Genomic DNA, 25,277 nt, shown 5'->3' on the forward strand with positions numbered 1-25,277 from the left:
CTTCCATTGAAGCCACTCCATGAAAGTGCCTATAATTATAATAATAATAATAATTAAACCATATGTAACTAAATGCGGAGGCGGATTTAGAAAGAGCTTATGGTAGATACTTGACCATCTTATTATTTTGATTTTTTGAAAATATATGAATATATAAAATAATAATATAGTTTATCCGTCTAAAATTTAGTAGCATTGTCTACCTTAAAATTTATATGATATTAATTTTATCCATCTTACAAACTTTCAGTACAATCATTTTATAAAACGTTTCTAGGTCCGGCACTAACTAAATGTATGTATAATTTGTAGAGCAAGTGTATATTTGTCCCTATACGTTTCTTTCGTGGAATCATCCCGAACGTAATTGATGATCCCTCGAATGCAGGGTGAATATATAAGATAGCATTTGTAAGAAAATCTGAAAGGACTTGCTGAAGCCTCAAGTTATCTCCATATAAGTTCATAGAAGCTGATAACTGGTAAACCTGATTGCTACAATCTGATGATTCTAATTGTTGACTACCCATTTGACCAGCAAGAAAAACAAGCATGAAAAGACAAAACTCTTTAAAGAAGCATACTTATTAAAATTAGTCTCATATTAGGAATCTTTTTTTTAGAATACTTTAATAGGAATCCAAATCGTTTCTGGTATAAAAAAGAGTTAGATTCCTATTAAATAATTCTAAAAAGAAGATTCCTATCAAATTTAAATATGTTTAGGAATGTATTTTCTTATGCCTATATATAGGTACATAATCAAGCCATGCACGTACATTACCCACCGCACAAAAACAAAACAAAACAAGAGAAAAATCTAATGGATGTTGGTAATAACTTTGGAGGCTGGAAAGAATTACCGGTCGATATAATTTGGTTGATTATGGAAAAGTTACACTTGACTGATAATATTCGATTAGCGGCAGTTTGTAAGGATTTTCGATATGTTTTCACGACACTACCCACCAAGCTCAACTACCGCAGGGATGAAGTCCCCTGGCTTTTGATGATAAATAAAAGCCTCAACAATGAGGCTCAAGATAATTTGGATATTGTTCGAGTTTCAACGGCTCAAACCGCGCTCAAGCTCCGCATTGATAAAAAGTTACTCCATCATCAATCCGCCATTCCTTTGTGCTCCCGAAAGGGATGGTTACTGGCCGCGGAGGCAGAGACAGCGGGGGACTCTAAAGATTGTTATGATAACATATTGAGGAACCAGTGTCGCCTAACTTGTCTATTTTTACTCCATCCAATCACCAATGAGAAAATCCGGATGCCTGGTACCGGCACTGGCATTTACCGATTTGCTATTTCAGTTGTGCACGGAAAACCCAAATTTGTACTACTTGCTGATCTGGATCAAACAAGTGTAGTGAATACCATTATTCTACGAATATGGCGTCCTGGAGAGAGTTCTTGGACAGAGATCGGCCACTTTAGCTCTGATCTCCACTTCGAGCAACAAATCTTGGCTCTGTGTGTAGTCGGAGATTATATATACTGCATTGATGAAAGAAGATGGGTCAAAATATACAACATGAAGAGTTGGGATTGGGAAGAAAAGGATATGGAAATACCACCTTTGAATATTTTTTGTTGTCCAATCGCGGAAGATAAAGATGGGATTGTTCGAATGGACACTAACTATAAGTATGATAATTTGAAGAGAAAAAGAAAAAATACATTGAGTCTGGACTTGACATGTTACAAACTAAATGAGAAGAAGATGGAGTGGGAGATATTATGTGAAAGTGATATGAAGAACAGATCCTGGTGCTTAGAAAAAATTTCATCCTTTTTGGTTAAAGGAAAACCGCGAATCTACTTTAACAACGGTGATTTAGTTGTTTCCGATATTTGTCACCCGATTCAAAACGATACTGCAACTCGACATTTGTTCACCCGTGGGAACAATCCTATCCCTGGTTATTCATCCAGGAGCAGCTACAAGAACCTCTTTTTGTTTGACATGGACTAATTTTATGAAATCTGCAGAGACTGTGTTAGTTGTATTTGTCTTTGTAAGAGTGTATTTTCTAAAGTTATAATCATAAGAATTTAAGGACACTATGAACAATTACCAATACCCAAAATGTTGAAATCAATTTGAGATTTTCTCATTTACATCTTACAAATAGATCAAACTTGTAGGAGGAGGAAAAAATTGTTTTTTTTTATTTATGATCAGATTTTTCATTCTTTACAGCAACTTTTGTCACTCCAACTCATAAAACCATACAAGTTCAAGAGAGATCAAGTCTGGTTAAGCAATGGAAATTCTATGAGAATAATAAAAGATGACCTTTCTGCTTCTCTAATATACTGTACATTTCCATTCATAATCTTCACAAGCTTCTGGCTCATGTATAGCCCGAGTCCTTCTCTTGAAACACCTTCGCTAAGACGGAACATCTCTTGCATTAAATCTTGCGGAATCCCCGGGGCTGGGTGCGAGATACTGCCACGATAGATAGGATTCTTTAAGATTTATTATATCTCAGAAACATTATGTAGAATATGTCAAAGGAATTAGCTGAATTATAGCTGGTCATTTACTGCCTACATATTTCATGCCTTAAAGAATTATTTTGCCATTTAAATCAGCAGATTTTATGCCATGTATAGCTGTCTTTCACATATGTAAATCTTTTATTCTTTCCTAAATAGATTATAATAGCTGTTGAATATATTTTGTACATGATTTCAGGGCTGAATATCAGCTTGTATTATTGATATAAATAAAGAGAATTCTCCTCCTTTAGAGGACACTTTTTGCTCAACACTCTCTAAATTGACATGGTATCAGAGCCATAATTCTGAAATCTCAGATTTCTTGTTCTCAAATCTCAGTCCTAGTTTAGTCCTAGTTCAGTCTTAGTTCATTTTTCTAATTGATCACTCTTCATCAAGCTCACTCAGCATCATGTCTTCTGAAAAGAGTGATTCTTTCTTGATTCGATTCAATGGAAAAAACTATTCAGCTTGGGCATTCCACTTCGAGATACTAGTCAAAGGCAAGGATTTATGGGGTCATGTTGATGGAAGCAAACCTGCTCCTGACAAAGAAACGGAGAAGGAGGAGCACTCCAAGTGGGAAGTCAAGGATGCTCAAATCATGGCGTGGATTCTTGGATCTGTTGAATCCAATCTCATTTTGAATTTTCGGCCCTTCAAGACAGCAGCTCAGATGTGGAATTATTTGAAGAAAATCTACAGCCAACACAATACTGCTCGTAGGTTTCAACTTGAACATGAATTATCCATTCACCAACAGGGAAGTCTTTCTATTTCTGATTTTTATTCTAGCTTCATGAGTCTTTGGGCTGAATATACTGATATAGTCTATGCTACCTTACCTCTTGAAGGTCTTAGTTCTGTTCAATCAGTGCATGAAACTACTAAAAGGGATCAATTTCTCATGAAACTCAGATCTGAATTTGAAGGCACCAGATCTAATCTTATGAACAGAGAACCAGTTCCATCCTTGGATACTTGCCTCAATGATTTGCTTCGTGAGGAGCAGCGTCTTCTCACACACACAACCATGGAACAACAAAGATCAACTTCGGTTCATGTGGCTTATGCAGCCCAAGGAAAGGTAAAATCTAGGGACATGAGTGCTATTCAATGTTTTTGTTGCAAAGGATTTGGCCATTATGCATCGAACTGTTCGAAAAAAATTTGCAACTATTGCAAAAAGGATGGTCACATCATAAAGGAATGTCCTATCCGACCCCCAAAGAAGTCTGAAACAGCATATACTGTTTCAGTCGGTTCTAATATGGGTGATCATGTGGATACTTCACAAAGTGCACCTGCTTCTGCTCATGTTCAACCCGTAACCCCTGAAATGATTCAACAAATGATAATCTCTGCTTTTTCCGCCTTAGGACTCTCAGGTAAACCCTTCTCTACATCACCTCCTTGGTACTTTGATTCTGGGGCTTCCCATCATATGACGAATAATGCTAATTTTCTTACAAATGTAAATAAATATTCTGGAAATCTCAAGATTTACACTGCTAATGGTAACCCTTTACCTATTACTGCCACTGGTGATATTTCACCTTCTTTAACTAATGTCTTTGTTTCTCCAGATCTTACCACCAATCTTGTTTCCATTGGTCAATTGGTTGATAATGATTGTAAAGTGGAATTTTCTAAATCCGGTTGTGTTGTGCAGGATCAACAATCAGGGAAGATGATTGCAAGGGGGCCTAAAGTAGGGCGTTTATTCCCTCTTCAGATTCCTCTGTCATCATGTTTTTCTTTACCATTTATCACCTGTAATTCTGCTCAAGTTGACTACCGAGCATGGCATAAACGCCTAGGACATCCAAACTCTAATGTACTTCATGATTTGCTAAATTCTGGTTTACTTGGGAATAAAGAGTCACCATCCCTTAATGCTATTCAATTTGATTGCAGTTCTTGCAAACTTGGCAAAAGTAAAACTTTGCCATTCCCCACACATACTCCAAACGTAATTCAGCCTTTTGATATGATCCATAGTGATGTATGGGGTATGGCACCTGTTATTTCTCATGCTAATTACAAGTATTTTATCACTTTTATTGACGATTATAGTCGTTTTACATGGATCTATTTTTTGCATTCTAAAGATGAAGTTTTTTCTGTTTTTAAACTTTTTCATGCGTATATTCAAACTCAATTTTCTACCAATATTAAAATTCTTCGTTCTGACAACGGGGGTGAGTATATGTCTCATTTATTTCAAGAATATTTGCAAACTAATGGTATAATATCTCAACGGTCTTGCCCTTCAACCCCACAACAAAATGGGGTGGCTGAAAGGAAGAACCGGCATCTGCTTGACATGGTTCGCACTCTTTTATTAGAATCCTTTGTGCCCTCTCGTTTTTGGTGTGAAGCACTTTCAACTGCTGTCCACCTTATAAATAGATTGCCCTCTCCCTCATTAAATTATGCATCTCCTTTTACTAGATTATTTGGTCATTCTCCAACATATTCTAACCTTCGTACCTTTGGTTGTGTATGCTTTGTCCATCTTCCTGCACACGAACGCACAAAATTCACTGCTCAGTCAGTTAAATGTGCTTTTCTTGGATATTCTGCACATCATAAAGGTTTTATTTGCTATGATTCTAATCTACGTCGTATTCGGATTTCTAGAAATGTGATTTTTTTTGAAAACCAGTATTTCTTTTCTACTCACCTTGATAATACTATTCCTTCATATTCTGTTCTGCCATCATTTACTAACCCTTCTGCAGATTTTGTGCCTTCTAAGCCGCTCTTGGTTTATCAACGACGCACATCCAGAACATTAGATCAGAATAATGCACCTCTAGAGCTCTCACAAACTCATTCCTTGACTGCTGAACATGTTCCGACTGCACCTGCTCCTCTCAAGCGCAGTGCACGCGTTAGTAAACCACCAGATAGGTATGGTTTCACCCCTCCTTTATCATTAACAGCCACTTTGTCTTCTGTTCCTATTCCTACATCTTATAAACAGGCCATGGAACATGAATGTTGGCGTAAAGCTATTGACGCAGAATTTTTAGCACTTGCGCAAAATCAGACTTGGGATGTTGTTCCATGTCCCCCATCGGTGAAACCACTTGGAAGTAAATTGGTGTTTTCCATTAAGCTTTGTTCTGATGGATCTATAGACCGTTATAAGGCTCGGTTGGTAGTTCTTGGCAATAAGCAAGAGTACGGCCTAGACTACGATGAGACCTTCGCACCAGTCGCCAAGATGACCACCGTGCGAACCATACTAGCTCTGGCTGCATCTCAGTCATGGCCTTTACATCAAATGGATGTTACGAATGCATTCTTACACGGTGATCTGAAGGAGCAAGTTTACATAAAACTTCCTTTTGGTATGTCTACTCCCTCACATAATACTGTTTGCAAATTAAATCGCTCTTTATATGGCTTGAAGCAGGCACCGCGTGTCTGGTTTGAAAAGTTCCGATCTACTCTCCTTGGATTTTCTTTTACACAAAGTCAATATGACTCCTCGCTGTTTCTCCAAAGAACATCCAAGGGCATCACCATCCTCCTTGTTTACGTTGACGACATCCTTCTCACTGGTTCTGATATGGAGGCAATCTCCAGAATTCAGAATTTGTTGCATTCTACTTTTCACATGAAGGACCTCGGCCAACTAACCTATTTTTTGGGATTAGAGGTGCATCATCGGCCTCAAGGAATCTTCTTGAATCAACACAAGTATATTCAAGATTTAGTTGATTTGGCTCGCCTTAAAGACGCTACATCTGTTGAAACTCCAATAGAAATTAATGTGAAATATAGACGCGACGAGGGAGAGATCCTCGAGGATCCTACTTTATATCGGAAGTTGGTTGGTAGTCTTATCTATCTTACCATCACTAGACCAGACATCTCATACGCTGTCCATACTGTTAGCAAATTCATGCAGGCCCCACGGCATCTCCACCTATCTGCGGTCCGACGCATCATTAGGTATGTCCTTGGCACACCTACTCGTGGACTACTGTTTCCTCGTGGTTCTTCACTACAACTACAAGCTTACACCGATGCTGACTGGGCAGGCTGCCCGGACACTAGGAAATCTACTACTGGATGGTGTATGTTTCTAGGAGATGCTCTTATCTCTTGGAAATGTAAGAAACAAGACTCAATTTCCAAATCCTCTACTGAGGCAGAATATAGGGCCATGTCTGCTGCATGCTCTGAGATCATTTGGCTACGAGGTCTCCTTACAGAGCTTGGTATCCCACAAGTTCAACCTACTCCTTTACATGGAGACAACACCAGTGCAATACAAATTGCTGCCAACCCAGTCTACCACGAGCGCACAAAACACATAGAGGTTGACTGTCACTACATTCGGAAAGCCTATGACCACCAAGTTATCACCCTCCCACATATCTCTACCACACTACAAATTGCAGATATTTTCACAAAATCAATGACACGTCAGCGCCATAATTTTCTGGTTAGCAAATTGATGCTTGTAGATTTACCAGCATCAATTTGAGGGGGGATGTCAAAGGAATTAGCTGAATTATAGCTGGTCATTTACTGCCTACATATTTCATGCCTTAAAGAATTATTTTGCCATTTAAATCAGCAGATTTTATGCCATGTATAGCTGTCTTTCACATATGTAAATCTTTTATTCTTTCCTAAATAGATTATAATAGCTGTTGAATATATTTTGTACATGATTTCAGGGCTGAATATCAGCTTGTATTATTGATATAAATAAAGAGAATTCTCCTCCTTTAGAGGACACTTTTTGCTCAACACTCTCTAAATTGACAGAATATTCATGCAAGTGTTGCAAACACAACTATAAATATATGCAATATAAGACTGGATAGAAACGACAAGCCTCGATCTGAATTCAAGAAAACGACTAGCTTCTCATACCAAACTGTTGCTAAGACAAAATTCACATGTAACTAAATGTATGTATAATTTGTGGAGCAAGTGAGGCACTTTATGTGTTCTGGATCCAATTTTTAATAGCCAAAATCGAAACATACTGATCCCGTCGATTTTGCAAAGAAATAACAATTAATAAAAACTTCAGATAATTACTTACCAAAATTCGATGTGAAGAATGTGCATCTTTGTTCCTATGCGTTTCTTTCGTGGAATTGCTCTGAATGTAATTGATGATCCCTCAAATGCAGGGGTGAATAAGATAGCATTTGCCAGAAAATCTGAAAGAACTTGCTGAAGCCTCAAGTTATCTCCATATAAGTTCATGGAGGACAATTCTTCTGGTAATTCACTGATAAACTCCACCTGCCTTTCCTGACTTACCGGCATAGCTTGTTTTACGACAACTTCCAGGGTTTCTCCGAGGTTAAATTCACCACAATTTAGTCCCATGTAGCTGCAATTTGTGTCACGAGTGCAACAGTTCGTCAAAACACTAGCGAAAAATAATATTTTTGAATCTAATTCTAAGATTAAGGTAAAAAGACAAAATTCAATATTAAAAATTTGTACCATTCTTCAATGCTCTCAATATCAGTGTCACTGATAATATTGTTCAACTGCTTTTGACATAAGATGTTTGTCTTCAATAACTGATTCTGTTCTTTGCTCAAGTCAGAAGCGCCCATTAGATTCTGCATTAACATAATTCCACTTAAAGGATTCATAACTTCATGGCGAATATATTTCAGTTTATTAAGGCTTCTGTCTGCAGCCTGTTCTGAAATTCTCTGCACCTGCAAAGCATATTGAAGTTCTGGGCTTGCAATATGCAAAAAGAACAGAACCCCGTTGATTCTTCCGTTGATGTCGGTTCTTTTGTTTGCACATAGCAAAGCTTCAATGTATTTACCCTGCTGATCAAAGAATCCAAACACCAATTTATCAGCATCCTGGCCTGTAACTACCTCATTTAATAAAATTCTGAGTTTGGTCAACGTGTCGTTATCTTTAACCCGACAACCGAAACTGTTGACAGAGAAAACCTCACCGAAAAGCATTTGATCGACAGCTTCTTCCCTGTTTAAACCAGATATTTTTTGCATTACATAATTCCACTCCAAGCATCGACCGTTCTCGTCAGCCATAAAAATAGGAGGAATGAGTGTTGAACGATTTCGCACTATTCCAACATAATCGCCTTGGAGACGAGAATGTCTCTCTATAGCCGTTTTCTGCCCAGTAAGATCTTGCCCTACAAAGCAAATGCCCACCACATTTTTCCTTACATCTCGACTGCAACATGCATTAACCAACAGAATTACAGGATCGCCTTTTTCCTGAGAACCATGAGTCTTAAGTTTGATTTCGACATTCTTTTGATCCAGACCTGCATACATCACAAAAAATATCAGGCCAGATCTAACTCTACCACTGAAAGTGCCAATCCAAGCAATTAACTTTGGTGAGAGCTTTAGGAACAAATCCATAATCAATTAACACATGTAAACATTATCTACACCTGCGACTCTTCAGCAATACCATGAATAATTGTCTAGGAGCCAAAGACTAAATGGTTGCATCACCTTGCAAAGCTGATGATAGCAAGTTCCTAATTACATCGATGGAATCACCCTCGACAAGATCAACTAAGGGTTTGCCGATGGCTTCATCAACAGTGAGACCTGTCAGTTCGGTCGTTTTGGAATTCCACCCATTTATATTGCCCAAGACATCTACAGCAAAGATGGGAGCAGCAGCTGTTTCAATAAGACGGACCATTTCATTTGTGAAGACATGCAATTCATCCACTCGTAGAATCCTATCATCGACTGATGGAACATTCACAATCATTTTTGAATCTTCTGCAACCTCATCCTGCAAGGATCCTTTCAATATCAGCTGTAAAGAGTGGATGGCATCCATTTCAGTATCTTCCCATGGTGAGCTCCGCCACTTAACTACCTCAAGAAAAGCATTGAAAGAAGACCTCGGATGCATCTTTCTTCCATCCTTGTCTTCAGGATCGTGTTTTGCACCACCCCACTTGATCTCTTTAGCAGCGTGGGATCTAAACCAGAAAAGAAAATCTTTTGAACTGATTCTAATAGTTGCCACCCCACAAACTGCATCACCCAAAGCAGATGCGCCTGGGTAACCAGATTCCATAAGGCTATCCGTACTCAAGCCTGTACTTTCAGAGTGGTACTCGAGAAGCCATTTAGTGATATCTATAATCTGTGCTTCGTTAGGGGTAATTCCAAGCGACCAAAATTTATTCTTGTAATAAAGGGCGGCCCCATCGCACTTAACAAGATCCATCACATTAGGTGATTGAGTGATAATCGCCACCGGAGCATCCCTAAGAAGCATGTCACAAAGTACAGTTTGAATTTGCAAAATGTGCTTTTCCCTCATTTGAGCTGCCAGTTCCACTTCCTTATTGATCTGAATGCCAAACACTTGGATCAAGAACTCACAAGCATACCTCAACGGAAATGGAACAAACCTAGCACTGGTGTGATGGCAAACCACTAAACCCCACAATTTTCTTTCTTTCTGCTTATCGTCCTCTGTCTCATCACCATCCTCGTTAATAGTCACTGCCATGACAAGAGATGCAATTGAGCCCATATTTTCCATATACTGTGCATGACAGCCATGAGGAGATCGCAAAGTAGACCCACAAAGACTTAACGGCTGGGTTAAGCTCGGGTCTTGAATTACTTTTACTGCAGGTGCCAAACAATCACAGATCATCCGAACCTTGTTTTTCATGAAGAGAAATCTCGAAGCTTGAGGTATATCAGTAGCTGGGTAATGTAAGCCGAGGTAAGGCTCCAACTCTGGTCTACGACACTCAGCAATCACTTCCCCATGCTCATCTTCATGCAATTTATAAACCATCACACGATCATAACCGGTCAGCTCACTAACTTCTTTAACTAAAACATCACACAGTAGAGATATATTCCCACTGGACAAATACTGCAATCTTGAGATGGCTTTAGCGGCAAGTTTATACGATTTCAACGACCCAGAAGCTGTGATCGGCACATCCTCGGGATTAACTGGTTCCAAATCTATAAGCAAACCCACATCAACTCTGTGTAAGATTGCATAAAAAGGCTTGCCGGAGGTTTTGGAATGGACCAGTATGGGATTTAGAAGATTGACTTCTGAAAAAGTTACTGCAAAGCAGCAGCACCTTGGGACCGGAAAAGTGTTCGTAGATCCATTCCGAAAGTCGGAGCTTCTTGCTGCTCAATGTTCGGAACAGAAAAAGCATACGAAGCCAAATCCAACATCTCTGGGAGATTTTCACTATAAGCAAGAATCTTCAAACTTTGTTCATCTACAGCAATCATACAGCCAAATGGTTGAATAAAACTGCCTCTCTGCATTTTTCGTAGATAGTCTGATACAGTATGAGAAGCAGCATAGCTACTTGAACTTGCGATGATGATGTCAACAGATGCAGAGTAATCAAATTGGCGTTTCGATTCTTCAAAATCCACATGTAACTTCGCATCGATGGATGTCTGTGCAACCACTCGAGCAGTTTGCCTCGATCTAGCAGAATTGCTTCTCGCACTGTTTGTAGATTTTGATGACATCTCTCAGTCCTTATCACAATTCAACTCTTCTCCTATTACTCCAGTAGCTTACTCTAACCAAATAAATCCATTCAAATTAACAAATCATAGTAACTTAAACCCTCCACAACAATGTTGTCTCCAATCATGAGCTTAATCAACCAAATATCCAAAACAAAATAAAATCACAACCAACATATAATTCCGAGTTCCGCCCTGGTTGGAACGAAGAAACCGTCGATTATATTTTCCTCTTTTACAGTTCGCCTCGACTAAATTTTCTGGCTACGCCACTGCTATTAGTATACAAAAAGTACAGCAGGAAAAAAAGCAGGTAATAATGAAAATTCACATAGTGCTAGCTCATGATTCCATATTCTAACCAAAAAGCTAAATTGGAAAAATAAAGGGTGACAACTCACAAGAAATTGGATTCTCTTAGTACATATTCATAACTAACAAACAAAATTCTCAGACGCCCATTACTTAAAATCCTTCAACTTATCCAAAAATACTAAAAAAGAAACAATAGATAAAATTAAGAATATCCAAAATACATAAGACAGTGATAGAGAAAGGCTGACCATAAGATTATTCAGGTACTCACGTGAAACCAGTAATTCGAATTCATGGCTATTTTGTAGAAAAGCTTAGAGCTTTTAGTTTCTTGTTTTCAGGAGAGTAGAGAAAGTAAAATAAGTTTCCTTTTCTAGAAATAATATGAATTTGTTAGTTGCTGAATGAGCTGTCTTAAAAAACATAAATCCAAAAATAAATGCATGTTTTTAATTAATTGCGTTGGAACTTGGAATTGTTGATGCTATATATGCAAAAACTTAAAACGAAACTTGATTTATTACATTTGATTTTGGATGATAATGGTTTGGTTCTTACTTCTCACTTCTTCGTTAGTTGTTGTAACTTGTTAGTACCACCAAACACCTATTTAAAAATCGGACCAGACCGGCTGGTCGAACCGATTAAATCACAAACCAGACAATAATTTGGTTTAAAACACAAAAAAACCAAAATTTATGGTTGAACCGAGTTGGATCGAATTGAACCGGATCAAACTGGTAAATTATTGAGGATTGAACCGGTAAACCGAAAATTGAACCGATAAAAACTCGATGAACCATATTTTATTTTGAATTTACTAAACCGGTTGAACCGGAAACGATAGCCTCACCGGTTTGGCTACCAATTCGGTTTTACACTAAGTATACTTTGGTCTATACCGCGTGTATATTTTTAGGGTTAATAACAAAACTATCATGAAATATACTAAAAAATATTAATTAGTCATTTGTTACACTAACACTTAAATTTTTATTTTTTTTTTATATTTTATACATTTCCAGTGAGAGAGCGACACATCAGTACACGTCTGTCAACGTATTAGCCACCCGCGTCAGCACAACTGTGCATCAACATCAATGTTTCAAATGCGTTAAAGATACATCTCCAATACATATTTTATACATTTATGATAAATCTTAAACATAACTATCAGAAACATTAAGTAAAAATTATGTGCATTTTTTATGTATATTAGTATTGCTTAACGTGACTCGTCAAATATTATATTTATATTTAATTAATAATAATTTTTATAATTATAAATTATATTTAAGTATAAAATATTAATAATTATCGAAATAGTAGTTAACTGTGAGTTAAAATTAGTAATTTATTAGAAGTAGTTTATCTTAATTAGAATTTTAAATGATTAAATACAATTACTAAATATTTAAAGTAGTCTATTTTAATTAGTAATCTAAATAATTATCTTGATATAGTATTATTATATGTACTTTAATTTAGTAAGTACTCTGACTTTGATAATTATCTAAATAATTATTTAAATAGATTTCTAATTAATAACTATGATATATAAAGTAAAAAAAAGACATTAACATAAATGTCCATGCGCCACGCCATTCGTACTTTTATATATATACTAGTATAAATATAGATAGACGTAAATGTCTCTAATGTACTTTTAATATTACTTTTTACATATATCTATCCAAATAACATTATATAAAATCAAACGATATCTGTTAAATGTTATAAAGATGTATAAATTATGAATTAAAGATGCATGTATCATATATTATATATCAAAGATTACATAAATTATGTGACAGTCATGTATCTGTCAAATACATCACATAGCATTCAATGTCAACAAGGTCTCTCAATTCATGCATGATCCGAAATAAGATCATTGGAGTGTGGTTAAACGCATTTTGCAGTACCTGCGAGCTACAATGCATCACAGACTGCTACTTCGTTAACACAGTCTTATTTTGGCATACTGTGAAAGTGATAGGGCCAGCTCCATTGATAACCGCAAGTCCACCATGGGTTTCTGCATCTTTTATGGCTGCAATTTAGTCTCACGGGGCTTAAGAAAGCAACGGGTTGTTGCCAAATCATCCACTGAGACAGAGTATCAAGCCATTTCCACGACAGTTTCTGAACTTTAGTGGATCACATCTTTGCTCAAAAATTTAGTCTTTCCTCCACCTCCCGCCTTACACTTTGGTGTCACAATCTTAGTGCCACATATCTCACAACAACAACAATATTTCATGACTCGAGAACTAAGCATTTAGAAATCGATTTTCACTACGTAAGGGATCAAGTCTCCAACAAATATCCAATAGTCAAATACATCAGCTCGCAAGATCAAATTACTGACACTCTAACAAAGCCTTCATCCAGCAACCGATTTGCATTTCTTCGTCACAAGTTGACCATCGTCCCTTCCCAAGCTCAACTTGCGGGAGGCTGATAGTGTAACAAATAATGTTACAATCTCAGCTAGATAAAGAGGTTTTATTTCTTAAAAAACAAAGTAGTAGTTTATAGAATCATTCTCTCTTAATTATAGAAGTTACACAGAACACGAACACTTCAATTGTAATTTATATAATGTACTACTCATCACATGAAATATATCGCTGATTACCACAGTTTCACGACCATGGTGATCTCTAAATTTTTGCGGCGATATTTTGTTTCTTCCAGGAGTTTGAGACCAATATACGAGAATATTTTTCGTTCACTACGGTACATAGACTTTACAACATAGAAAGAACTTATATTAGTAAAATCAGAATTTTCGGCCCTAACAATTTAGTAATCATTTCTACAAGAAGAATGGTAAATACCAAGAAATGTAACTTCAAAAGTTAATTAAATTCAAGCCACATGTGATCGAAGGTGCAACTGAAACATCCCAACAGAAGATTCTTAGAACAAGTTTAGTTGACTTATTGACTTGATCAATTTTCCTAAACTACCCTAAAGTTCCAAAAATATTCTCTCTTAAAATCAAGGGCATTCGTGTAATAATTGCAAAATTTATACTTGCTGAACTCTTATAAATATAGCCTGCTTCCTATATTTCATTTAAGCTTTTAGAAAAACCATTCTTGTTCCACCACCTAATTGAGTGTAACTCAATTGGAAATAAAATCATTAAATTTCAATTTATGAAAACTTTCTTGATTCAAGAAAAACAAAATCATTTTCTTTTAAAGAAAAATGGAGCCAATCAAGATTCAAGAAAAACAAACTAAATTAAATATTTTAGCTTCAATGTTTTTCTTGTTTGTAATATTTCTTTGTTCTTCATTTTCAATTCCAACATTTTTGAGCTCCAACATTAGCAAGAACTACATGTTCTTTATTTGCAATGGAATTCTTGTAATTATTGTCAAGAATTCTGGTTTAATGGGAACAGAAAGTAAATCCACAATCAAGAATGGAGAAACCCCATGGAAACCAGATGATAAAATAGTTGTTTATGAAGAAAAAATGGCCATGCAAGTTATTGAAGAAGATCAAGATTTAGAAGAGGAAGAAATTGATTTGCTTAGTGCTGAAGAGTTGAACAAGAAATGTGATGATTTTATTAGAAAGATTAAACAACAACTTGTTTTTGTTTAGTTTGTGAATATATTTTTCTCAATTTTTTTGGTTTGCTAACTTTTAATTTTGTGAGAATTCTCAATTGGAATCTACACAAATTTGATTTTTTTCCAAACCTTTCAAATTACAAGTTTAATTATGTTTTGTCTTGTTCATCTACTGCATAACAATCATCAGCCAAGTAGCACGGACATTTCGTTTAATTAAGATTTTCCCGATTTCAGAAATGAGTCGAAAATTTGATGTTTCGGAACACAAAACTTCCATTCGTAATATAGAAAACTTAAAAATAACATTGTTCATCCATATGTCCGTGTCCAAATATTATGTTTTTCCAAATTTGTCTGTACTACATAGATGATCAACCCTGAGTTTCCTTCTGGCATGGAAGAAGCTACCAAGTGATTGCTTACTTGACTTTAGGTCTATAAGGATGTAAGTGAAAGATGACTTTAATGTTATTGATACAAATTGTGGCCATATCATATTTATTTTTAGTTGTAATTTCAGAATATATTAAGAATATTAAAAGTTTAAATGAAAAATATCTATTATTATTGCTTTTTATTTTTAATTAACTTTTTTTAACTCTTTAAATTTGTTGCTATATAGGATAAAATTTTAATTGGATACCACATATTTGCACATAATGAGTCCAATATAAATTTATAATAGTCAACACAATCTTCAAACATGATTCCTAAAATCATACTAAAATTGATAAAATAATAAATATAATTATATTTAATAATATTTACAAAGATTTAAATTATATAGATCATTGAACCAAATAATCCAAAAAATGAAACACAATCCTTTACATAATATATCAACAAAAGTTTAGTTTGCCCCATGAACTTAGCATAAAAAGGCCAAATTCCTAACTTGAAAGAAACAATATGAATTCGACATTTTAACTCATTTACCCTCAGATGAATTGTCAAAAGATAATTGGTGCATTATATATAAATTGGAGCTGATATTTTTTATTAGATAATTTGAATAAAAATGGGTAAAATGAGCCAAAATGCCAAGTTTTGGCTGTTTTTTTTTCTTTCAATGGCCTTGATTGATATTTTGTGTCAAGTCCGGGAGGCAAAATGAATTTTTGTTGCATAATATATACCTGGAATGCAAGAGCTTATGGTCATGTACCTGGACACGATATCATTCCATAAACTAAAAAGTAAAAATGAACACAAAATAGAAGATAAAAACCTGAATTAGTAACTAAACTAAAGATTAAGAAAAGGTAATGCAATTCTGTTTTGGCAAGTATGCAACCCCAAGTACACTTAAGCAGGTTGCAGACATGAACTTAACCGTATTCAACCTGCCCTCCATCCACAGACTTAGTCTACATTCTGCTGCTGAGCCAAGTACAAGATACTATCCTACTCTAGCATTAACGAGTACCTCAGTAAATTCGCCTAAGGAATCGGGACTAATATCAACCCAGTTTGTCATCTCCGTGAATAATTCGGAACTTATCAATAAAATCGACCTTTTCGAAAAGACTTAGGCTCAGTAGCAGCTTAACAAGCTCGCTTGCAACATCTCATAACTTTACATCTATACTCACTAATCCAATCAGTAAGCCATAACAGTAATTCAGTATTCATAGACTATTGTTAACATTTCAAAACCGGTAACATCTTGCCATTGTACAATGATTTTCCGGATCCTCTTCATATAAAATTTCTCATGATTTAACAACCAAAATAGGCTTGTAAACTCAGATAGCAAATGAAACCAAATTTTCATGATCAACACCCTAAGCATAGGCATTGTCTAATCAATACAATAAATGAAACTATAGTTATAATTATGCTACTGCTTATTGTTTTTTCATGTACAAGAAGAGTTAGAAATGCTGAGTATTTAGGCCTTATTCATTTACTAACCTTGTAAGAAGATGATGAGGAAGCAACTCACAGCAACAATGCTTATTTTCATACATGCAAAATCAAATAACAAGAGTTCACATCTGAACATATTTCCAAGCAACAAAAAGAAGGATCGGGAACAGTAATCTGCATCATTTCCAAAAAATGAAGGGGTGGACAATAATACTTCTAATTTCCCAATATGAGTATCATAAACATCATGTTACAAGCAAGCATCGAGCTGTAATATCAGGCCCAAATTCAGCTTGGTATCGAGTGACGCCAAAGGATTTCTCCTCCGTATGTGCATATAAGCAGTTTTCTAATTCCAAAAGTTCTAAACTCCAGTTGCATGAAAAATGCAATAAGAGATTTGTATACATAGAGTGAGGTTTTGGTTCAGATCACAGCATCACAAAAAGGAAAATGATCATGAACGTAAATTATAAAATTTTTGTGCTAGGCATGCAGAGACTACTTTTCACTAATCTATATAGAATTTTTAGAAGCCTAACAAGAACGTGACAACTAGTATCTGGAGTCACCGAGTCAGTCTAGCAGTGTATCACAGTAATAGAATTCTATAAGATAGTATAAAATACAACACATGTATAACTCATCCTATCTTCGACTTGCACAACAACTCACCAGTAACAATGAGACAGCTGGAATTGACATTCTGATCTTCACACGGTAGATAGAGTGCTGGCGGAGTGATACATCTGGGAAAATTTCAAGCACAGTTGGCGATCTCTATCATCCCCCCAGCCTCCCCATCCATTGAACCCAGCTTTATACCCTGCCTGATGCTCGTAAACATGCACTTTCCAGTCAGAATTGATGTTTGCCACCTTGTCAATATCTTCAACTGCAATATTAACCGCTCCATTGTCGATACAACCACTTTTCTCTCCTTGACCTTGATGCAAACCGCACTTGCCGAAATGAACAGCGCTTGTCCTTGGCCCACGTATAGTGTAAACAGGATTACCAAATGAAGGATAAACTGTTGCCCACATTGTTATATCCCAATTATATTCGTCGAAGAAACAAAATTCTCTTGACTTCATATGTATTCTTTTCCAAACTGTTCGATTGAAAGAATATCCCACATTTCCCATTCGCTCAGCAATTAAACTATCCTCATTTTCTCCTCTTGAATTCACATCACAAGGTGCTAAATTTGAAGCATAGCAATGTGGACATTTCAGAGGCTGCAATGATGCAAGGATCTGCAAGTTACGATACGCATTAGGAAAAATGAAGTGATCCTCCTCAATGAAAAGAATATGACCAGATTGTCCCCTTGTCTCTTCCAATCCATCCCATACTGTGTTCATCATCCACCACCAATGATGCTTCAGCGACACTATCTTTGGTGACCGATGATTTCCATATTGATCAGTATTCCCTACACAGTGTTTTGCTGCTGCATCATCCTTATCTTTGCAATCATTAGAAGAAACCCCCGGGAAACTATCTGGAAAAACATGGGGCGAATAAGGGGCAAAAATCTGTTTCACCTTGCAAAATTTGATACTTTCAACAATCTCGTTCATTTCTTCAAAATACCCGTCATGGCTAACAATAAGTAATGTCTCACTTATGCCTACTACCTTTGACAAGCTATCAACAACCACTTGAAGATATTTAGGCCTATTATGAACATATAAAACAATGGTTATATGATCCTTGGCCAGTTTTGGATACAATTCTCTATTCCTTGGTGGCAATTGGTTAATCATTTCCAATCGAATTGACAATTCACTCTGTTTGGGGAGATCGAGTAATGCTCCATATCCGGAATAATTACAACTCGGCCTCAAATCCCCATATATATCACCTAAAGACTGTGAGACGAAATTTGAAACTGAAGTTGTCCCCAGCAGAACAATCAATAGCAAAACCCCCAATAATGTAACTAGAGCTAGATAAACATATCGACGCAAACCCCCGGATTTGAGGCGGTTTCTCTTGCCATTAGTAGCCATTATTACAATAAACAAAACATCAACACTATTTACCACAATCAAAACATCCAAAATAATCTCTAAAAATAGATTGAATAAGCAAAAGGGAATACACTAAAAACCTTAAAAAGCTGCAAAATTTTCCAAAACCCTTCAAATTTCTGATCCTGCATCAATAAAAAGAACACAAATTCAGACAACAAATTGATATATCATGACTGCACTAATTTAAACTCTTGAAGTTATCAAGTGAAACTGATTAAACCCACAAATTTAAATAGAGAAATAAAAAGACAATACCTTTAATTTTCGAGAGAACTCTTAGCTCCAAGCAGATCAAGTAACACTTGAAAATACAAAACCCATTTGCAAAAACAAAAAAAGTTTCAGAATTTGCAAGAGAATTTAGCTAACGCAAAGAGTCAAAATCAAAGACTAAAAAAGTCTTTTGAGTTTTTTTTTTGGGGGTTTTGGGTATTTGGATTTTTCTTTGTTCGAGCATAACAAAGGAAGATTAGTACTTGCAAGGAAGTTGGAGTTTCTACTTTCTAATTAAATTAGATAACGGAAACTTTAAGGCAACTTTAAGGTTAAGTGGAAATAACTTGACATAAATTTTCAGAAATCATAATTTTTTTTATCCGAGGTGGAAATTAATGTAAGAGTAAAAACATTTCTATAGTACAGAATTTGAAATTAGTTTTATAAATTTTTAAAAATAATTTTATAATTAAACAATATCTTAATGTTTATAGTCGATATCTTAAATTTATTTAGGTTAATTATAAATTAATATACGAACTTCACCTGATTTGCAACTAAAACACAAATTTTAAAATTTGGTAAATTGGTACATCAATTTTTTCTTTTTGTAAATTGATAGACCGACCAATTATGCAACGATACGTGACTGTTTACTATAATGTTCACGTTAGTGTTTTTCTATTTCGGTGTAATAAAATCATTTAACAAAAAAAAAGAAAATAAAACTAAAATAAAAGTTAAAATTTTGGATTTATGGGAGTGAGGAGGTGATTTTTAGCCTAAAAAGGTCAAAAATCATTACTTTATTACAAGATTTTCAGTTTTTTAGTCTAATTCTAAAATTTATATTCCAATTTTGTGTGGTTGGGTTAGATCTACTCTCCGGCTACTTTTTCGGCATCTTCGCTTCCTACTCCGGCATCTCTGGGATTTTTGGCGCGTCGAAAACTTATTTCATAAATTTAAAAGTTTGCAATTTTTTATTGGGTTTATATTACTCCTTCCGTCCCGTAAAGATAGAAAAAGTACCACCTTTTTTTGTCCCATAAAAATAGAAAAAGTGGAGTTAGTTAAGTCAAAAATTATCAAAATACCCCTACATGCTTATCATAAAACATTAAATGCATATTTTGAAAAAATAAAAAAAAGGAGCTGTAAGTGTTATATTTAGTAAAGTGGCTTTGGAAAATGTACATAACTAATTGATTACAAAGGGTAATTTAGATAAATTATCACAAGTTATCTATAAATAACTACTTTTTTAATTCTTGTAAAATGGGTGCTTTTTCTATCTTTACGGGACGGAGGGAGTATTATAGATCTATATATTTATATTGTAATCTTTTAGATCTATAAATTTTATTTTATTAGTAACGTATTTGGATGAACCATGGTGGTTATTGTAGCCCTATTCGATGACTGTATTTCTACAACTCTTCTCATTTTCTTTAAAATAGTTTACTAAATGTGTTGAATGTTTATTTTTATTATTATCGAAAATTTTAGCTTTTCACAAAAAAAAAACAACCTTAGCAGAAGAAGATTGTATGTACACAATAAGAGTTAAAAGTCATTTATTGGTGGATCTATATAAGTTATTCTCTTCATTTATTGACACACAGGGGTATTGGATGAATAGCTGCTTTTACAAGATTTTTAATAAAATGGCAAGTAGTAACTGAAAGTAAGTTTCAACTCTCATTATCACAAATTAAACTATTTTTAGTCAAAAGATCATTAAATATTGAGATTTCTTTATTTATGTTGGTATTTGGTAAATCTTAAACACTCTCTACTCCAATCCGATTGAAAATGTTCTATTTTAACCAACAATAGTTGATAATACATCCTTGACAACCTTCTCTACTTAGAAACTTTCGAAACGGATAACGCCTGTCCGAGTCCAACGATGGATACCTGAAAACCTGCTTTCAAACAACAGAAATATATATCTATCAGCTCATGATTTCCAAAAGATCTCAGCTGTGTGTTGAACTGCAATACGAATACAACTGGAGATACCTGAACGAAATCTTTTGGCCATGATTGTCCGCTAATCAGTACAAACACTTCATTCGATCAACGTTTTCTGTTTCAAAAATATATCCGAGACTTAGTGTTTCGGACAAGAGACTTTAATTTCAATATAGAATATCTTAAAATAACACTGTTTTACCTGTGTTAGGTGTTCAGTTTTTCTGTATCCGTGTACGTGCTACACAAATTGCCGGCATACGTTCTGTTCCATTCTCAGTCCACGCATTGACTCAGTTAATCATGTTTTCCTTGATGAAAAAATTGATTATGCCCTGGAAAGTTTTTTACGATCATTAGCATTTTAAGGAAACCTTGTTATAAGAGATGATATAGCAGTAACATAAATGTGATGAAATAACAAAAGTAGCATTATACCTTTCACGATTTTAGACCTTCAAGAACTTCATATCCTTTGTGTTCTTTGCTGAGATTGCGTTCCTCGTCGTCTCCAGAAAACTGACGGTAGAGAAATATTCTTGCAAAGTCAAATCAAGGCACAGTTCAGCTGGTATTTGATTTCCAAACCAAGCTGATCAGCTGGTGGTCACCAATAATCCCCACAAGAACAGTTACCATCCTCAAAATGATGGAACCTATTTGAATCTCGTAAAACTATTCGACGACCAACAACTTTTGATATGTACTTAAATGCAGAGTGACAGTCGCCACAAATCCGAAGGTTTTTCATAATCCTAATTGGCATCCCGGAATTGCGAGTGAGAACAAAAGCGACCGCGAGTTTCTCACTGTGATAGCTAAGGAGTTCTTCTTTACTCTCTTGCTCAAGATCATACAATGCGAATTTTGTCTGAGGCACATACCCTGCGTCCCGAATTCTTCTGTTTAGTTCCATAAGTTTTCCATAAATTAGATCTCTTTCTGGGTGTGAATTGTCCCCGGCCGCAAATACATGGACCCCATCTTTCATGCTTACCCAACTACATCCAGCTTCCTTCTTTACAGCTGCCTCTCTCATTGACCGCCTAGTGCTTGCCATTTCCGCCCATTTTCCCCCTGAAGCATACATGTTAGACAGGAGAACATAATTCACCGCGTTTTGCGGTTCCATATCCATAAGCATTTCAGCTGCCCTCCTACCCAACTCAGTCTTACGACCATTTGCACGGCTGCAGGCACCTAAAACGGTCCGCCAAATGAGAACATTAGGTTTCATTGGCATTGTATTAATGAAATTCTCCATTTTATTAAGTTTGCCTGCCCTTCCGAGGAGATCAACCATACATGAATAATGCTCTATCCGAGGAGTCAATCCATATATTTCCGCCATGGACTTGAAATGCTCAAATCCTTCATCGACCAAACCAACATGACTACAAGCTGAAAGAACCCCAACAAATGTGACATGATCTGGTGACTGATTATCAAGCTTCATTTGTGTAAAAAGCTTCAATGCCACATCTCCATTCCCGTGGCGTGCATAGCCTGATATCATCGAGTTCCAAGAGTACACATTTCTCACGGGCATTGAGTCAAAAAACCTTGACGCATAATCTATTCGTCCACATTTTGAGTACATATCAACAAGTGCACTCCCCACAACAACGTCGGATACTAAATGGGCTCTTATCGCACAGGCGTGTACTTCTATGCCACGCTCTAATGTTGCAACCGAGGCACATGCACTAAGAACAGTGGCAAATGTGAAACAGTCCAATCTTTGACCCCTCTGCATCATAAACCACACCAAATCCATGGCCTCGGGCAAGAAATCATTATGTAAATATCCTGATATCATCGAATTCCAGCTAACTTCATCTCTTCTATCATTCATTTTGGAGAATATTTTCTGAGAGCAATCCATATCTCCGCACCTGCCATAGCATGCTATAAGTGCATTCTCAATAGCACTATCATCTCTAATGTGGTATTTCAGCATTAGTGCATGTATCTGCTGGCTCAATCCAATCTGTGAAATAGATGACACAGCTGCAAGGATGTTTATGAAGGTAACTCTGTTAAGATTCCATCCAGCTCGCATCATCCCCAAAAAAAATTCTAAAGCTTCAGAAACTGATGTCTCTGAATCAGCCAAAGCTCCAATCATAGTATTCCATGTTACTAAATCAAACTGGGGCATTAAGGTGAAAACTTTTCGACATTCAGCAAGATATCTAGTTTCAGCATATAATGCAAGAAGCGCATTTGAAACTGAAACATCTGAATCAATTCCCAGCTTAAGCCCTTCGTTGTGTAATTGCTGGCCTAGAATTATCCACCCTAAGCTTGCACAGGAGCTTAAAGTACTTATTAATGTAAAATTGGAAGGCATTACTGCTGCTTTTCTCATTGAGTGGTAATATTTTGCTGCATCTTCAAAACACTCATTGTGGTCAAAGCCAGAGATCATGGAGTTCCATGAAACCGCATCCCTATCAGTCATGAGCCTAAATACTGATCTAGCATCATCAATAGCACCACATTTAGCATACATGTTAATTAGTCCATTTCCAATACCAACCTTGACATCTTTTAATCCAGTTCGAATTGCATAACCATGAACCTCTCTGCCTTTTTTTCTCCCTTCCTCGAGCAGAGTGAATTCAGCAAACGCACTTAATAAAATCACATATGAATCAAGATTGATATCAACCAAGTTCTGCATTTTCATTAATACTTCAGTGGCTGCTTCTCCACATTTCTGCCTCACTAATCCAACCATTAACCCATTTAACGAAACAGCATTTCTCACACCCATTTGCTCAAAAATCTTAGTAGCATAATCAAAAAACCCAAACCTTGAAAATCCACTAACTAAAGCACTTCCCACATACATATCCGAAAGCAACCCAGATTTCTCAACCCTTGTAAGCATCTGCTCCAACAACTGCGAACCAGAATCAACAGCATTTCCAGCTGCAGTTATTAAGCTCCCGAATGTATACTCGTTAGGTTTAAAATCACCAACCCCAAAATTTTCTCTTTGGATACTCGAAAATAGTTCAAATGCAAGTCCTACATATCCTCTCTGTGAATAAACTGATATAATAGAATTACAAGAAATTGAATTCCTAATCCGTATTTCATCAAAAACACGACGACTATACTCTACGGAACCAAAACTGCTCCCATACATTGATATTAACACATTCGAAAGGACCACATCATTTACATAAGGAGACTTTAAAATCAACCCATGAATTTGCATACCAAGATTAACATCTTGACAAGCTTTCAAAGCAGCACCAAAAGCAAAACAATTAGGCAAACAACCTTCAAAGATCATATCTTTAAAAACACCACAAGCCTCCATAGGCATCCCATTGCTACTATACCCAGAAATTAAACAAGCCCACGTTACGCAATTTCTCTCAGGCATTTCATCGAACAGCTTACGCGCTGAGTCCAACTCGTCACTTCTCAAGTAAGCATTCACAAGGGTATTGCTTAAAAACAAGTCAGAATCAAACCCATGTTTTAGAATCCTTAAATGAAATTGCTTTGACTCAGTTGAGCAAGAAGCATGTCTGTATGTATTGACTAAATGTTCGTATAAATCAAATGAAGTCCAACTGGGTGGGGGGAGATTTCTAAATGTTTGAGAGGGTTGTTGATGCTGATAAATTAGAGTCTGTAATGGAATAAAAGTGGGAGATTGTTTGGTGATTGGTGATGTGTCTGTAATTAAAGAATGAGCCGAGTTCAATTTAAAAACATGGGTTCTAGTATTAGATTTAAAAGAGCCGCGAAACATACTGTGGTGTGGTTTTTAAAGGGACCAGAACCTTAATATTTATGCTGTTGTCCTAGGGTTTTTGATATTTGGGTGCCTCAAAGTCACCCAAATTTCCGGATAAGTGCCTCTTTCGGAGCCTCTTTCGGAAATAATTCCGAAAGAGTGCCTGGACCCACATGTTCCGCATTCTAGAAATGCGGAACATGGAACACCACTAATTTGGGTCAAAATTAGTGGTGTTCCGCATTTCTAAAATGCGGAACATGTGGGTTCAGGCACTCTTTTGGAATTAATTCCAAAAGAGGCACAACAATGGAAATTTGGATGCCTATTAAACACCCAAATATCAAAAACCCGTTGTCCTAACAAACCTCCATTAACACACTCAGTAGAGTTTTTTTGGCGGTTTTTTTTTATAAATATTTGTAAAAATTGGCTCTAATTTTTTCAGTTGTAA

General features: G+C 36.0%; 5 protein-coding genes across 5 annotated transcripts; 2 read left to right on the forward strand and 3 right to left on the reverse strand.

Moving 5' to 3' along the window:
- Positions 1–798: 798 nt before the first annotated feature.
- On the forward strand, positions 799–2,076 carry LOC126657245 (F-box/kelch-repeat protein At1g57790-like). The gene has a single exon (XM_050351908.2). The coding sequence runs from the start codon at positions 824–826 to the stop codon at positions 1,982–1,984; it is 1,161 nt and encodes a 386-aa protein (XP_050207865.1). The 5' UTR covers positions 799–823; the 3' UTR covers positions 1,985–2,076.
- A 75-nt stretch (positions 2,077–2,151) lies between these two features.
- LOC126655679 (phytochrome C) lies at positions 2,152–11,807 on the reverse strand. Its single transcript, XM_050349929.2, is given in 5 exon segments — positions 2,152–2,464; positions 7,592–7,888; positions 8,005–8,821; positions 9,018–10,628; positions 10,631–11,807. Coding segments are annotated over 5 exon segments (3,348 nt in total). The 5' UTR covers positions 11,049–11,807; the 3' UTR covers positions 2,152–2,259.
- A 2,665-nt stretch (positions 11,808–14,472) lies between these two features.
- Positions 14,473–15,009, forward strand: LOC126655683 (uncharacterized). The gene has a single exon (XM_050349933.2). The coding sequence runs from the start codon at positions 14,583–14,585 to the stop codon at positions 14,985–14,987; it is 405 nt and encodes a 134-aa protein (XP_050205890.1). The 5' UTR covers positions 14,473–14,582; the 3' UTR covers positions 14,988–15,009.
- Positions 15,010–17,321: 2,312 nt separating this feature from the next.
- LOC126655682 (alpha-1,6-mannosyl-glycoprotein 2-beta-N-acetylglucosaminyltransferase) lies at positions 17,322–19,379 on the reverse strand. The gene is made up of 2 exons (XM_050349932.2): positions 19,126–19,379; positions 17,322–18,992 (listed from the first exon to the last, which is right to left on the reverse strand). The coding sequence occupies exon 2, from the start codon at positions 18,844–18,846 to the stop codon at positions 17,542–17,544; it is 1,305 nt and encodes a 434-aa protein (XP_050205889.1). The 5' UTR covers positions 18,847–18,992; positions 19,126–19,379; the 3' UTR covers positions 17,322–17,541.
- A 1,444-nt stretch (positions 19,380–20,823) lies between these two features.
- On the reverse strand, positions 20,824–25,257 carry LOC126655680 (putative pentatricopeptide repeat-containing protein At5g09950). The gene is made up of 5 exons (XM_050349930.2): positions 25,175–25,257; positions 21,502–24,882; positions 21,266–21,398; positions 21,112–21,178; positions 20,824–21,017 (listed from the first exon to the last, which is right to left on the reverse strand). Exon 2 carries the CDS (start codon positions 24,836–24,838, stop codon positions 21,671–21,673), a length of 3,168 nt encoding a protein of 1,055 aa, XP_050205887.1. The 5' UTR covers positions 24,839–24,882; positions 25,175–25,257; the 3' UTR covers positions 20,824–21,017; positions 21,112–21,178; positions 21,266–21,398; positions 21,502–21,670.
- Between the last annotated feature and the right edge of the window lie 20 nt (positions 25,258–25,277).

The sequence above is a fragment of the Mercurialis annua genome, linkage group LG7 (assembly GCF_937616625.2).
Source record: "Mercurialis annua linkage group LG7, ddMerAnnu1.2, whole genome shotgun sequence".
In the NCBI taxonomy this organism is placed as follows: Eukaryota; Viridiplantae; Streptophyta; class Magnoliopsida; order Malpighiales; family Euphorbiaceae; genus Mercurialis; species Mercurialis annua.